The sequence below is a fragment of the Eubalaena glacialis genome, chromosome 9, assembly GCF_028564815.1.
Source record: "Eubalaena glacialis isolate mEubGla1 chromosome 9, mEubGla1.1.hap2.+ XY, whole genome shotgun sequence".
Taxonomy (NCBI): domain Eukaryota; kingdom Metazoa; phylum Chordata; class Mammalia; order Artiodactyla; family Balaenidae; genus Eubalaena; species Eubalaena glacialis.
Genome location: NC_083724.1, coordinates 8,733,199 through 8,747,751, shown reverse-complemented (window position 1 = coordinate 8,747,751; position 14,553 = coordinate 8,733,199). Strand labels below are relative to the sequence as shown.

At 55.9% G+C, this 14,553-nt stretch overlaps 1 protein-coding gene across 2 annotated transcripts; it reads right to left on the bottom strand.

Annotated features, from left to right (window-relative positions):
• Positions 1-1,112: 1,112 nt before the first annotated feature.
• On the bottom strand, positions 1,113-10,584 carry ST6GALNAC4 (ST6 N-acetylgalactosaminide alpha-2,6-sialyltransferase 4). 2 transcript variants are annotated; one of them, XM_061200953.1, is made up of 6 exons: positions 10,497-10,584; positions 9,988-10,074; positions 8,227-8,412; positions 4,642-5,054; positions 2,719-2,826; positions 1,113-1,817 (listed from the first exon to the last, which is right to left on the bottom strand). In XM_061200953.1, exons 2-6 carry the CDS (start codon positions 9,997-9,999, stop codon positions 1,628-1,630), a joined length of 909 nt encoding a protein of 302 aa, XP_061056936.1. In that variant the 5' UTR covers positions 10,000-10,074; positions 10,497-10,584; the 3' UTR covers positions 1,113-1,627. The 2 variants fall into 2 exon arrangements, with proteins under 2 accessions (XP_061056936.1, XP_061056935.1); XM_061200952.1 differs by having other exon boundaries at positions 9,988-10,135; positions 10,497-10,575.
• Between the last annotated feature and the right edge of the window lie 3,969 nt (positions 10,585-14,553).

The following is a 14,553-nucleotide window of genomic DNA, read 5'->3' as shown; positions in this document are numbered from 1 at the left end:
CGTGCTCCCTGCCCCCCAGCCCAGGGCTCTCCTCCCACGCCTGCAGAGGCTTCTGGGCCCACCTGGCACCCGGTAGGGGGAGGCAGGGCACAAAAGGCAGGTGGGCCAGGTGCCAGGTCTCCAGTCTCTCCTGAGAAGGCTGGGGGTGGGAGAGGGACTGTCCTGGGTCACCCAGACTCCCTGGCACAGATGGCTACATGATTTGTGAGATCTAGTGCAAAAGGCGCAGCCCCTTGTTTAAAAAAAAAAAAAAAAATTTCAAGTGCCAACAGCAGAACCGCTGAGCTAAGCGTGGGGCCCCGGGGCAGTTTCTGCACAGGTCACCAGCCAGTGAAGTGGCCAAGCCCCGGAGCTGGAAGCTAGAACCCTAGGGCTCCATCCCAGCTGACAGCCTGGGGTCCCGGCCCTCTATTAGTCTCCTGGTCTCCAGAAGAGGGAGGGAGGGAGGAAGGAAGTTAGGAGGGAAGAAGGGAGGAGGGGGGTGAAGCCTCCGTGGGCTTTTTCCAGCCCCCTGGTGCAGGGCCCAGACACTCAGGCGCAGCTCTCAGACCTTGGATTGCATCCTGGCTCAGCCAAGCAGCTTCATCTCACCTGTAAAATGGGGTATAACTCTAACCCACCCCAGCGTGGCTGTACACCCTTGCTACCTGTTCATTGGTGGATGTGCTTTTCCACTTTACAGGTGACCAAACTGATACTCGGAGAAGGAGAGCCCCAGGCCTGCCCTCCTCCTTCCTTTCTAGCAGTGTAACCAACCCCAGAGTTAACTGGGAATTTAACTGGCAAGGCCAGTGGAATTTGACCCTGGACCAGGAAGGCAACATGATGTGGAAGAATTTCCTCCCACCCTGACTCTCCTCCCACTGGGTACAGGGTGGGGATCCCATGGAAGCCTCTGAGCTGGGTTGTTCCCTGGGTCAAGTGCAGTCACGGGGTCAGACTCCCTGACCTGGTGGGGAAGTGGGTAGGTTCCTGGGGAAGAAACATGCAGGCAGATTAAATGGCCAGAAGCCCAGCCGGCTGTAGGTCTGCCCTCAAGACGACAGGTCATGGCATTGTGGCGGCGAGAGGAGCCCCAATCCCCACCCCCAGACACGTGACAACAGCCAGGACAGGCTTCCAGAAAACATGTTTACCCATACACTCCAGAGGTGGCCCTGGCAGTCACAGTTCAAAGGCCCCTTCGCCCAACAAACCCCAAGCTCTGGGTTGCCCTGACCAGGGCGACCAGCCTGGGAAGTGTGGCACCAAAGGCAGGTGGAGAGGGAGTGCAGAGAGGAAGGGCCAGGGCTGGTGCTCAGTTGAAATTCATGGTGCTGGTGAATGGGGCGCCGCCAGCCCCGGGAGCAAAGGCCACCGGACAGACTCAGAGGTGGGATGAACCCGACTCAGATTACTCAGGGAGCAAGGGTAGGGAGGAGGGTGCAAAGGTCACCACGGCCCTCCTCTTCTCCCCCTTAGTCTGGAGGCCTGAGATGGCTCCAAGTGTCCTCAGGGTAGGGCAGGAAGGGAACTTCGGTCTGCTCGGCACATGATAGGAGGCAGGATCCATAAATTAAATGTTTTTGGTGGAGTGTGGTCGGAACAGAGGCCTGGTGAAGGCGTTGTGGCTGGCTGGGCGATGGGGCTACTGGGTCCTCCACGACGGGTGGGCGAACACGATGGGCCTCTTCTTGGCCCAGCGGGAGAACACGGCCTTCTCAGTGATGAAGCGGTGAGCGCTGCGGGGTGCCCGCTCGTGTGCCAGGTACATCTGACACTCGTCCAGCCGGCCCTTCTCGAAGTAGTGGTAAGGCACCGAGGGGTGGCTCTCCTCCCTGTGGGTGGGGAACAGGGACGAGCGTGAGGCACCAGGACTCGCCCGCCTCCCGCCAGACCCTGCCACCTACCGGACCACCCCTCGCCAGGTACTACAGGCCACAGAGCCCCATGCTTGGTCCCACGGGAGGCCAGAACAAAGGAGGAACAGGGCAGCCCCTGAGGATCCCAAAGGCCGGGGTTCAAGCCCTGGCTCTGCCTCTTGCAAGCTGGCTGACTCTAGGCCAAAGACGTACGCCGTGAGCTTCAATAACCCATCTGTAAAATGGGGATGGTGATTATCTACCTTCTCGGCTGAAACCACAGGTCAAAATATGCAAAGCGCCTGGTGCTGGGCTCTTGGGGAGGGACCCCTCATTCCCCGCAGCATGGAGCTGCCAGCCCTGCACACCCACCTACACACTGGCTGTCTGGCCAGGTGCCACGGCAGAGGGCACACGGGCTACTTCCATCTCAGCCACGTGCTCAGCAAAGAAGTTCCAAAAAGAACAGAGGGTGAAGACGTGGGACCCTTTCAGTTTAGTTAGTTATGTCCGTTATGATAACGTTGAACTATATAATATCACAAGTCAAAACTTAGGTGTAATAGATCACTGACACCATCAGCCCTGATGTTGTGGTAAGCACTTTGGTAGATTATTCTCTCTCTAAACCTTTCCATAACCTTCTGAGGAAAGTGTGATTATCTTCTCTCTTGGACATGAGAAAATAGAGGCTCTGGGAGGCGGCGGCCAGGCCCAAAGGCCACACGGCAGAGCGGAGGCTGGTATCCAGCCTGTTCCAGAGGCCGGGCTCCTTCCCACCCTGGGCCTCGGCCACCCATCGGGAAGCCCACGCACCCTCCAGCATGGACAGGGCCCACGCATGGTGCCCTCCCGCCCGGCGCCTGGCTGGCCTGACCTGCAGTAGCTGTCGCTGACCATTCCATAGACCACGATCTCCTCACACAGCTCCAGGGCGAGAATCATGGTGAACCAGCCGGTGCTGAGAAAGGAGCCCGACTGCCTCCTGGCAGAAGGAAGGAAGCAGTCAGCCAGCCGTGACCCCCAACTCAACTGGGAGCAAGGCGGCCCCAGCCTCAGCTCTCTCAAGGCACAGCACTGGTTCCCCTCCCAGCCGAGGGCCTCTCACCTTGACGCCCACAGTGGGGCTCTGGGGGTGGCTGAGGACGGGGCAGCCCCAGCCCAAGGCCAGCAGTGGGCAACAGGTGGGGGTGGGGTGCAAAGCCAGGTCCGTTCAACTCTTCCCACCCACAGAGGACTTGAGCAAACCACCCCTCCCCCAGCGGTGGTGCGGCAGCCTTGATCACATCCTGTCCACAGCTAAGGGACCAAGCTTGGGGAGACAGCACGAGGCAGCAGAGCACCGTCGTTGAAAGTGGGCAAGGGGTCGTCTGGAGTCAAATGGTTTTCCATTTGAATCTGCTCTGCAGCATCAAGTTTGTTCGTGAACTTCTCTGAGCCTCAGTGAGCCATCCGTGAAATGGGGATAATTATGGGTGGTTATGGAGAGGGAACACTGTCAGCCTAGCTCCTCCCCCAGGCCCCAACACCCAACTCAGAGCAAGGAACTGTGTGGCCACCCCAGGCCTCGACTCTCTCAAAGCACCAGCACTGGTTACTCTCCCAGCCGAGGGCCACTCACCTCCACCTCTACCAAGGGGTTGTGGGGTGATTCTGTCATTCAAACTGAACACCTCCCAAGCCCTGTGCTGGCCTGAACCGGCCCCGCCCACTGCTAACATTCTCAAGGGAGGGGGCAGCTGGGAGAGAACTGCTGGGAAGACGAAGAAACAAAAGAATGGGATGAAGGATGTCAGGTAGCAGATGCTCCTTCATTTGGGGTCAACATGACACTCCATCCACATCTGGAAGCAAAGAGTCATTCGTGGGAGGACCTGGGGGAAGGAACGGCACGTGCACAGGTCTGCAGGTGAGAGCAGCGTGGATGTCTGAGGAGGCCCAGACAGCCAGGGTGGCTGGAACAGGGTAAGCGAAGGAGGATGAGGTCACAGAGGCAGGCAGGGGCCAGATCACGCGGGGCTCATAGGCCAGGGGAGGGAGGAGGTGGGAGTCTGGACTTTACTCTCCCCGTGATGCGAAGCTGCTGCAGGGTGAGGGCGGGTGACTGATGGGATGAATTCCCTGCGGCAGTTGGAGCTCCGACTTTAGGGGGTGCTGCGAGAGCAGGGGGGGATGGTGGCTTAGGTCAAGGTGGCACCCGTGGGCACGGGAGGAGATTCGAGAGCCCATCGTACGTGGTGGGTGATGAAACAAGGGGAGTCAAGGGCAAAGCCCAAGTGTTTGTCTGAAAAACTGGAGGCTGGCGGCCGTATTTTCTGAGCTGGGGAGGTGGCAGGGAGGAGCCCGTGTGTGGAGGAGGGGGCCACAGGAGTCGGAGCGCTCTTTTAGGCGTGTGGTAGAATGAGATCTTGAGGGCAGCGCCTGGTGCATGAAAACGGCTGTTAGAACTGTCACTGTTGCTTTCCTTATCAGGAAGGGACGTCAGAGACCAGTTCAGGTCTCAGAGCATCCCCTCCAGAGAGAAGAGCTCCCTGACGCGGGCCCACACTAATCACCCCCGAACGCGTGCTGGCGAGGCCGAACGCCCCTCACCACCATTTGGAATTCTTCATCAATATGATAACTCGAAGAATGACAGCCCTCTGATTCCCATCCCCCATCAGAGGGCAGGACCACGTCCGCCTGTATCACTGTTGAGCCCCAGCGCCTGACAGAGCAGACCCTCGATGGACCAGAGGCTGCTGGAGAAGGCAGGCCCCCAGCCGCCAGGGAGACCCCAGCAGGCAGGCCCCTGGCTCACCGGTTCTTGCCCGTCTCGTCCTGGAAGACCTGGTCGCAGTAGGCCATCATGCGCTCGGTGAAGGTGTACACCTGCAGGCCCGGGTACGTCCTGGTGAGCTGCAGCAGCACGCGGTAGGTGCGGCCGCCCAGCGCCCGGTCCATGTGTCTCCCCTGGCCCCACACCACGTAGACGGTGTCGCGGGCCTGCTGGAAGTAATGCGAGTAGTTCCGCAGCAGCAGCGGCACGCTCGTGTGGGAGATGACCCGCAGGGTGCTGCGCCGGCCCACGTCCTCCTCGAAGCCCACGGTGGGCGCCTGGTTCATGCGCAGCACACACTCAGCACCGTCGATCTTGGCACCCAGGCCCGAGCCCAGCATCTGGCCCGAGCTGGACACCACGGCACAGCTGCGGCACGGCTCTCGGACCAGCGGCTGCAGGGGGAGGGAGAGAGAAGGAAAGTCCTGGGGGGCTTCCCTGGTGGCGCAATGGTTAAGAATCCGCCTGCCAATGCAGGGGACATGGGTTCGAGCCCTGGTCCGGGAAGATCCCACATGTCACGGAGCAACTAAGCCCGTGCGCAACAACTACTGAGCCTGCGCTCTAGAACCCGCGAGCCACAACTACTGAAGCCCACGCACCGAGAGCCCGTGCTCCGCAACAAGAGAAGCCACCGCAATGAGAAGCCCGTGCACCGCAACAAAGAGCAGCCCCCGCTCACTGCAACTAGAGAAAGCCTACTCGAAGCAACGAAGACCCAACACAGCCAAAAATAAATAAAATAAAATAAATTTATATTAAAAAAGAATGAAAACTAAAACAATTCTTTAAAAAAAACAAAGAAAGTCCTGGGCACACAGCTTCCACCTGCCAGCTCCCCCACCCAAGAACACCCCCTGACCACACCTGACATCTGCATCAGTAAGATGTATCAGTAAAGGGATGTAAGTCCCTTTATCAACCCATTTTGCAGATGAGGAAACCGAGGCTGGGCAGCTGGAGTGACTTTCTCAAGGTCAGACCGATGACAAGTGGCAGAGCTAAGATTCTGTGTTCAGGGAATCTTTGTGCTTCCTCATCAGCCACATTCCTGACCCTGGTCTCTATTGCTGAGGCCCTAAGAGGCCCTACATTGCATTTCCTCATTAGGGTTACATAAGCAAATATTTATAAAGCACTCAGGGCAGTGCCTGGCACAGATTGGGTGTCAGGTATGTGTTTGTTAGGTAAATATGAACCTCAGCTCTTCGGAATCACTCTTAGGTCACTCCCTTCTCCGCCCCAGTCCCATTCTCATTGTCCCAGTTTATAAGTAAAAGCAGTCTTTAGTGCCCACGACAACATTGGGAACCTCTCATTCTGAGCCTCAATCCTGGCTCTGCCCCTTCCTAGCTGTGTGGGCTTAGGCAAGTCACTTTGCCTCTCTGAGCCTCAATTCCCTCATCTGTAAAATGGGGATGAAAATAGCATCTACTTGACCAGGTTGTAAAGAAGGATTCAATTGAAAATGCTTGGAGAGTGATCAGCACAGACCAAGGGCACAGTAAGGGTCCAACCCTCACCTCATTATCCCCCAAGAGGTGGAAGCTGAGCCAACAAGCCTGCAAACATTCACTGGGTGTCAGGGGTCAGGGCTCCCAGAAAAGGATTTGCTGCCTACCCGAGGCCTCCATTCCCTCCTGGGGGAACACAGGTTTATGGAGGCGTGTAAAGGATATGGGAACATTAATTCTAGTCAACAAAAGACACAGTGTTGTAGCCCACTCAGGAACATTTTATGTCTGACATAATGTTGATTTAAGGACTCGTAGCCCCATTTTCCATGCCCCAGCAATAAACAACAAGACTTCCTTATTCTGCCCTCAGTTTGAGCCTGACCTGACAACTGGGGTCTGGTCAGATCCAACATCACCATCAGCCCTAGGAGGTGTTCTGCTTGTCCTACACAGGGTCTTTAAGACAATTAATACTTAATTTATAAAAATCAGCCCTTTTGACATTCCAAACTTAGATTTTGTGCTCTGTTAACAAACTTGGGGGACTTCCCTGGTGGTGCAGTGGTTATGAATCCACCTGCCAATGCAGGAGAACACAGGTTCAATCCCTGGTCTGGGAAGATCCCACGTGCCACGGAGCAACTAAGCCTGCGTGCCACAACTACTGAGCCTGCACTCTAGGGCCCGCAAGCCACAACTACAGAGCCCACGTGCTGCAACTACTGAAGCTCGCCCGCCTAGAGCCCGTGCTCTGCAACAAGAGAAGCCACTGCAATGAGAAGCCCGCACACCGCAACGAAGAGTAGCCCCCGCTCGCCGCAACTAGAGAAAGCCTGCGCACAGCAACAAAGACCCAACGCAGCCAAAAATAAATAAAAAATAAACAAACAACAACAACAACAAAATTCAGAGGATCTGGCCACCCTGGGCCCACGTCACCATGAGCTCTGAGCATCTGAAATGAACATTGGCCGTGACCATGGAGCTGGGACAGCGTCCACCCAGCCCACCTCGTCATTTGTCCCACCTGGCCAAACCTGTATGGCACTTGAGTTTGTCCCCCCCGACCCCAGCTGTTTTTGCATCTTGATCAAAGATTTACACAGCACCCGTTCTAAACACTGTCCATGAATCATCCAGTTGGACGTGCACAGCAACCCTACCAAGGTAGGAACTGTAATGACAGCCTTTTACAGATAAGGCAACTGTGACTCAGAGGGATGAAGGCCTGAAATAGGTCTCCTCCAAGCCAGGGTCCCTGAGCATGCCTCCCGCTGACCAACACTCAGACAGCTGTCAAACTCCGAACTGGGAGCTTCCTGCACCGGGTGTCATTGGGGGATGCCTTTGAGAAACATACCAGATGGGGCCGCTGAAATCAGGGTGAAGGGGGTAAAGTGCTCCAAACCTCTCCCAGCAGAGCAAGCATGGGGAGGTGCGTGCCACGGGGCAGGGGCCTCAGCTGCCTTGTCACCCCCGGGCCCCACTGTCTCTGTCTCCCCCAGAGGGAGAGCTCTGGGGCTGATATGACTTTTATCTGTGTCATCTGTATCCCCAGCAGCAATCAGCACAAGGCAGGGCACATCCAAGGCACCAAATACACACTTGCTGAACAAACGGATTGTGCGTAGACAGGTAAATCTAAAGACGCATGCATCACCGAGATGTGATGATGTCTGGCTCCCCTCGCTGGACTGGGAGTTCCAGGTGGCCACCCTGTCTGACTCACCTTTTTGTATCCCCAGCACCCAGCTGAGAGCAGCCAGGCAATTATTTGTTGAATTAAAAAAAAAAAAGACATTTGGGAATTCCCTGATGGTCCAATGGTTAGAACTCGGCACATTCACTGCCATGGCCCGCGTTCAATCCCTGGTCGGGGAACTAAGATTCTGCAAGCTGCGCGGTGCGGCCAAAAAAAAAAAAAGACATTTCCTCTTAAAACTTGAGGCTCAGAGAGGTAAAGTGACAGGTCAGCTTGTGAGCAGAGGAGCCAAGCCCAGGGTCCAGGCTGATCTGACATGAGCCCATTTCTCACAATCCCCAGAGAGTTGGGGGGCACCCTGGTAGCCTCGGCCAGGCCTGCCCCCCACATGTTGCCCAGCCAACTCACCTTGCCATCTGGCACACTGCTGTAGCCACTGAAGTGCTGAGGCCCTGGCACAGTGGGCCTGGAGTTGATAGAGAGGTGGGAGTCCAGGCAGGAGGCCAGGCAGAAGGGCAGGCAGGCCCAGCAGCACAGCAGGATGTAGACAGCGGAAAAGCCCAAGGAGCACAGGATGATGAGTAGGAGCCGACCCTGGGGGAGACAGTTGTCATGGGGTGGGAGTGGGGGTCGCTGGGACTCCTAGAAGCTTTTGCAGGGGTGCTGTACCCCAGCCTCATGGGTCCAAACCCCAGCTCAGTAGTTCCCAGAACATCAGCAGAAGCCACCATCTCTGTTAACCAGGCCTTCCTCTGGGCTGCCAGGCTCAGAGCACATGACCCTGAGATAAGCCCTATTATTATTCCTATATTCTAGATAAGGGAACCCATCTGGGGTGAAATGGGTAGCTCAAGGCCACACAGTAAGAAAGTAGCAGGGTGGGGCCTCAAAACCAGAAACCGTGCTCTTAACCAGAAGCTGAGGTGTACTGTGCAGCCTTGGGTATAACTCTCCACCTCTCTGGGCCTGCTTCCTCTTTGAAATAGATAATGCCCGCAGCGTGAACTTACTGTGAGGACAGTGGCCAAAACACTACCATGAAGCGCTGTGCACATGAGGACAGGAGAGTGGCCCATCAGAAGGGCAACCAGCCCCCTTCAGACCCTGGGTTGAGGCTACCTGCATGCTCATAGCCCATCCCCTCCCCCAGCTGACTCAGTGGCCATGCCCTAGCTGATGATCGTGATTTGGGTCAGCAGACCAGGTGAGTAAAGGGATGGTAGAAAGGGATGTGAAGGGAGCATCATTCAACGAACGGTTTCAATAACTGAAAGCTGCAGCCCAGAGGCTCCCGCCTCCAGAAACCACGTGCCAAAGGCCATCTGAACCAGGAAGCTCTCCTGGCCCACTGCCCGGCGGGCAGACTTAATGAGTACCCCCCACCAAGCCTTCAAGGTGGGGTTGCCTAGTGGGGGACACAACCCGGGCCTGCCATTGTATGCTGGGCCACCTTGGTCACCACCTGTGTCTCTCTGGGTGCTAACTTTCCCCCAGCCTGCCCAAGGCACAGGTCCCTCTGCCACCCCTCAGAAACCACTGAGCAGCTGGCTGGGGCTCTGTGAAAATCAGAGGTGAAAAAGCAGCCCCACCAGCTCCCCCAGGCATATCCTGCCAGAGGTCCTCGCTTTTCTGCCCACAAGCCACTTCAGCTTCTAAAAATAAATCTCTGTGTGTCCAGCTGTGCGGAGGAGGGGGCTCAGCCCCGAAGCCTCAGGCTGTGCCTGGCACCTGGTCCCCTGCCCACAAGGGACCCAGAGACCTTGATTCAGGCAGCCGTGGCTGACTTCCCATAACATCCAAGGCTCTCACCAGGGGCTCCTGAATAAAATCAAGAGCAGCTAAACTGAACTTTCACAATATATCCCACTCCCAGGTAGATAGATGCCTCACCTGGGTGACCTTGGATGCTCACAGGAGGTAGTACTATAACCTCCATTCTACAAGGAAGAGGGGCAAGGCCCTGAAACCAGAGATGGAATGCCACTTGCCTGGGGCCACACAGCCTGCCAGATCAGGGCTGGCCTTTGAGGCCAGTCTGGCCTTCTCCTCAGCTCAGGGGCAGTGGAGTCGGAAGTGACAGTCAGCCCTGGGGTGGGAGAGGCTACTGAGGCTGCTGTGCCAGAAGCCACCTCCAAGTCCCCTGTGAGCCTTCCTCCTTCCGCCACTTACCGGAGCCTTCATGCTGTCACTGCCGCTCAGCAGCCGGGTGGCTGCTGCCTCCAGGGATCAGGCTGGGAAGGGATGGGAGCCGGGGACCTGCCAAGACCCAGACACTCAGAGCTGGGTCCCAGGCCTCTGAGGAAACTGCCCAAGGCAACTGAGGCAGAGGAGGGTACAGGCCAGGGTCAGGGCAGATGGCTTCTGGGAATCAAACGCCTTAAAGTCCCCAAACACGGGGAAGCACTGTCCCCATCCTAAAGGAGCTGGAATCAGTGACCCTTGGGAAACCTCCAGCCAACCCAGTCCCCATTGCACAGATGGGGAAGGAGAGGCAGACAAGAGGAGCCCTCGGCTCAAGGTCACCCCTCGACTCTGGGTCGGACAGAATCAGGAGCCTGGAGCCTCGACTCCCATCCCATCCCTCCTACCTCACTAATGGAGAGGCCTGGGGCGGGACAGCACGAGGGTTTCCACCCCACTCCCAGATTCCACCACCCTTCACCCGGCTGGGCGCTAACCTGGAGGGCAGGTTGGGACGCGCCGGCTGCTCCCGATCCGCAGCTCCGAGCTCCATGACCCGCGAGCCGGACGAGCCGGGCAGGAAGCCGGAGCCCCAGGGCGGAGGCGGCGCCGTCGCCGCAGCGTCTGGAGGCTGGAAACTGAAAGGGCGGTCGCTGCCGGCGGCAGGGGCGGGGTTTGCCAGGACGGGGAGGAGACAGGCGCGCTGGGGGCAGGGCTGAACGGCGGTGGCGGGGCTTACGAGCGCGGCTTGCGCGGCGTGAGTGGGAAGTACGCGGCTGGCAGTGGCGGAGAGGCCTCCGGGTCTGGGGGCCGGGCCTCGGCAGCTGGGGGCGGAGTCTGAGCTCCAGCGTCTCCCCTTTGCTGCTCTCCCGCAAGTCTCCCAAGCTCCTGCGGGAGGTGGGTTGGGCGGTCCGCCTAGGAAAGGGCTAGAGGGTGTCGCAGCCAATGTGCCGTGGCTCCCTTGTCGTCCGGACTGGAGTTTCTCTATTTATGAAGTCGGGCGGCGGGGGGCGGGGAGGGGGGCGGTGCTGGGCGGTAATTAAGCGGGGTTTTAGGCTCAGGCAGCCCCGGGTTTCAAGCTTGGTAGGGTTGCCAGATTTAGCAAGTAAAATACAGGATGCCCACTTATTCTGGAATTTCAGCAACAACCAATAATTATATTAGAAATCTGAAATTCCAGTGTCATTGGGCGTCCTGTATTTTCTCTGGCAACCTTACCTGGACTGCCTCGGGTGAGTTCACCTGAGCCTCAGTTTTTCTCCTCTGTGGAGTAGGGGTGATGATAGCATCTCCCAGTGAGATGGTGCAGAGGCATCTTGTGGCAGAGCCAAGATTCAAACCCTGGGCAGTTAGTGCAGAGCCAGGACTCTGACCACCTACTTTCACCTCCCAAACACCCCCGTTTTGCTGCAAGATCCAGCGGTAAGACCAGGTTAGAATCACAGGACTGGGGATATACAGAACATAACCATGGGACTTCCCTGGTGGTCCAGTGGTTAAGAATCGGTCTTGCAATGCAGGGGATGCCGGATCGATCCCTGGTCAGGGAACTGAGATCCCACATGCTGCAGGACAACTAAGCCCATGCCACAACTAATGAGCCTGGGTACTCTAGAGCCCGCGCACCGCAACTAAGACCTGATACAGCAAATAAATAAATAAGTATTTTAAAAAAACAAAAAAACAAAAACCATAACCAGTATTCAATTCATGAGTCACTTGGTTTATTGCACACAACACAGGTTAGTGGGGAAAATAGAAAAGGGGGTAACAAACAACAAGGAGAAGACTGGGAAGGTCAAGTCTCAGCACAAGCGAGCGGCGGGCTTTGATCCAGCTGAACCAGAATCTCATGACAAATGTGAGTGGGAAGTCGCCTTCCGCTCCAACAGAGCATCCGTCTGGAACAGCTCTCAGCAGCGTGGAGTCCTCCAGCAAAGAGCCTTCAAGTTGCTCAGTCTTGTAGTCTCATTTTAAAGGATCTGCCTGTAGGGTGTAACAGTTATGCCCCAAAGAATCTTGTCTCTATCAGTCTCTGTGCCAGTAGAGTCTTCCCGAGGAACCAAACAAATTCCTTATCTAAAGCAAAACTACTGAGACTTCCCTGGTGGTCCAGTGGTTAATACTCCACGCTCCCAATGCAGGGACCCCGGGTTCGATCCCTGGTCAGGGAACTAGATCCTGCATGCCGCTGCACGCGGCAACGAAGATCCCACGTGCTGAAACTAAGACCCAGTGCAGCCAAATAAATAAAGCAACACTGTTATTTTTTTTTTGGCTACGCCAGGCGGCATGTGGGATCTTAGTTCCCAACCAGGGATGGAAGCCATGCCCCCTGCAGTGGAAGTGCAGAGTCTTAACCACTGGACCGCCAGGGAAGTCCCTAAAGCAACACTATTAATTTATGACACCCAGACACTTGCAGTCCTGTACTGGACAGTTCACAACAACTAACATGGAAGTTCACATTGGCCACTGTGACTCCATCTTGAATTACTGAGCTTAAATCCTATGAGTTTCACACAAGATGAGGAAGAATCATGGTACAAAAGAAGTCACACTATAACACCCCCCTTCTCAAAATGTCCTCCAATGCGAAGCCAACTCAGTGTAGGGCCCCTGCAGGTGCTGAAATGTGTCCCATTCGAAGGCTCACCTGGGGTCCCTCGGGGATTCAAAGTCAAGTGCTTTCCGGGGCCAGATAGGATCGAAGGGGCAAATAGGAGGCAATAGGGAGAGGTGGGCCTGGGGTGAAGTGGAGAGCATACTTCCCATCTAAACTGTTTTTCTTTTTTACAAAATGCTTCATGAGCATTGAAAGAAAGCTCATCTTACCACACGCATCCCCTTCTGCAGGGCCCTGGCCTGGGAACCAGCCTGGGCTCCGGCTCTGGTCCCATTTCAAATGCCATTTTCCTTTTTCTAAGAGGTTCTGGTGTGGGCACAACAGCAGGGTATCTGTGTTGGGTATCTGCACCCAGATCAGCAGCTTTCCAGGGCTAGCACTCCATATGCAAAGCCAAATTCCCCCAAGCCGGTGATCTAGGCCTCCATGCCTCTCCCCATCCTGCTGGGGGCTGCTGTTGAAGCAGCCCTGCCCCCGGGGCATCCGTCGAGCACAAGCCTTCCTTGTATCCCCCACTCCAGCCTGGGCACACCTCAGTTCAGTCTCTCTCTGTGGCCCCAACCCCAAGGGGAAAATGGTGAGATGTTCCCTATGGATTCATTGATCACCCACAATGGCTGGTGACGATTCCTTCCCCAGAGAGGCAAATCCTTCCTTGCTAAGGCCGCATGGAGACATGGTCAAGTTCTTGTCTTGACAAGCCCAGACATGCCCAAATGTCCTGGGCTCCCAGAGTAGATGAGGATCATACGTCCACAGTGGAACTGACACTGGGAAGTCCCACAGCCTCAGATGAAGCTCTTCAATTTGGCTTTGGCAAAAGTCCTCTCCTTACTCTTCTTCATAGAATAAGGAGGCCCTCCTGCTTCCTTCTTAATCACCGTCCACCCACCCTGGCTGCCGTTCCAATCTCCAGTTGCATTGAGCTCGTTCCTACTTCAGGACTTTTGCACTTGCTATATCCTCTACCTGGACTTCTTTATTCAGATGGCCAGCTCTTGTCATTCAGCTCAAATATCACCTCCTCAGAAAGGCCCTTGCCAACTTTTCTATCCAACATCGCACCACCATCCCTCTTGTCCCAACATGATTTATTTTTTTCATAGTACTTGTCACACTCTGAAATCATGCTGTGTATTAACTGGTTTTCTTGTTTATGGTCCATCTGCCCACCAGCTTCTAAGCTCCATGCGGGCAGTCAGGCCAGTCATGTTCTTAGGGCATTTCCAACACCGGCACAGTGCCCGGCACACACTCAGTGCTAGATAATGTCTGTTGAATGAGCCAGTTAGAAGAGCCAGGAGTCCTGGGCCTCATGAGACCTTGGACAAACCACTTCCTTTCCAGCCGCAGGCCCTACCTCAGCCCATTGCCAGAGATCCAAAGTGGATAGGGGCTGAGCCATCCCCATCTATGAGCGTAGGGCTCAGGCCCTGACTCAGCCCTGTCGGATCCAGACCCCAGGGAAATGTAGGGCCAAACCCCAGTTTCCTGCTGGGCTGCCCTTCCGCCACAGAGTCTCCACGACCCACCCACCTCCTTAGTGATGACCTTAATGCACTCTATGTCTCAGCTTCCTGCTGAGCCAGAACAAGAAATGCTCTGTGGCTTGTGCCAGCTCAGAAAGGTAGAGTAATCACCCAGAGTCACCCAGACAGCTAGGGGTGATGTCAATTATATATATGTATGTATATTCCAGGAACCCGCACTCCGGCCCTGCAGCATAAGATTTCCCTTTCCTCTCCCTTCCCCCACCAGCCACTTTTCCTCCTTTTCTCTCAAGGCTAATGGAATGGCAGTGGTGGGTGTAACTGAGTGAATTTCCCAAGGTCTGGAGTCATCCAGTCCAGGGATCAGCCATTGGCCCACAAAGCCCCCCACACCACCACACTGTCCCCCCAGCCCTGAACTCCAACCACAGTGTCATG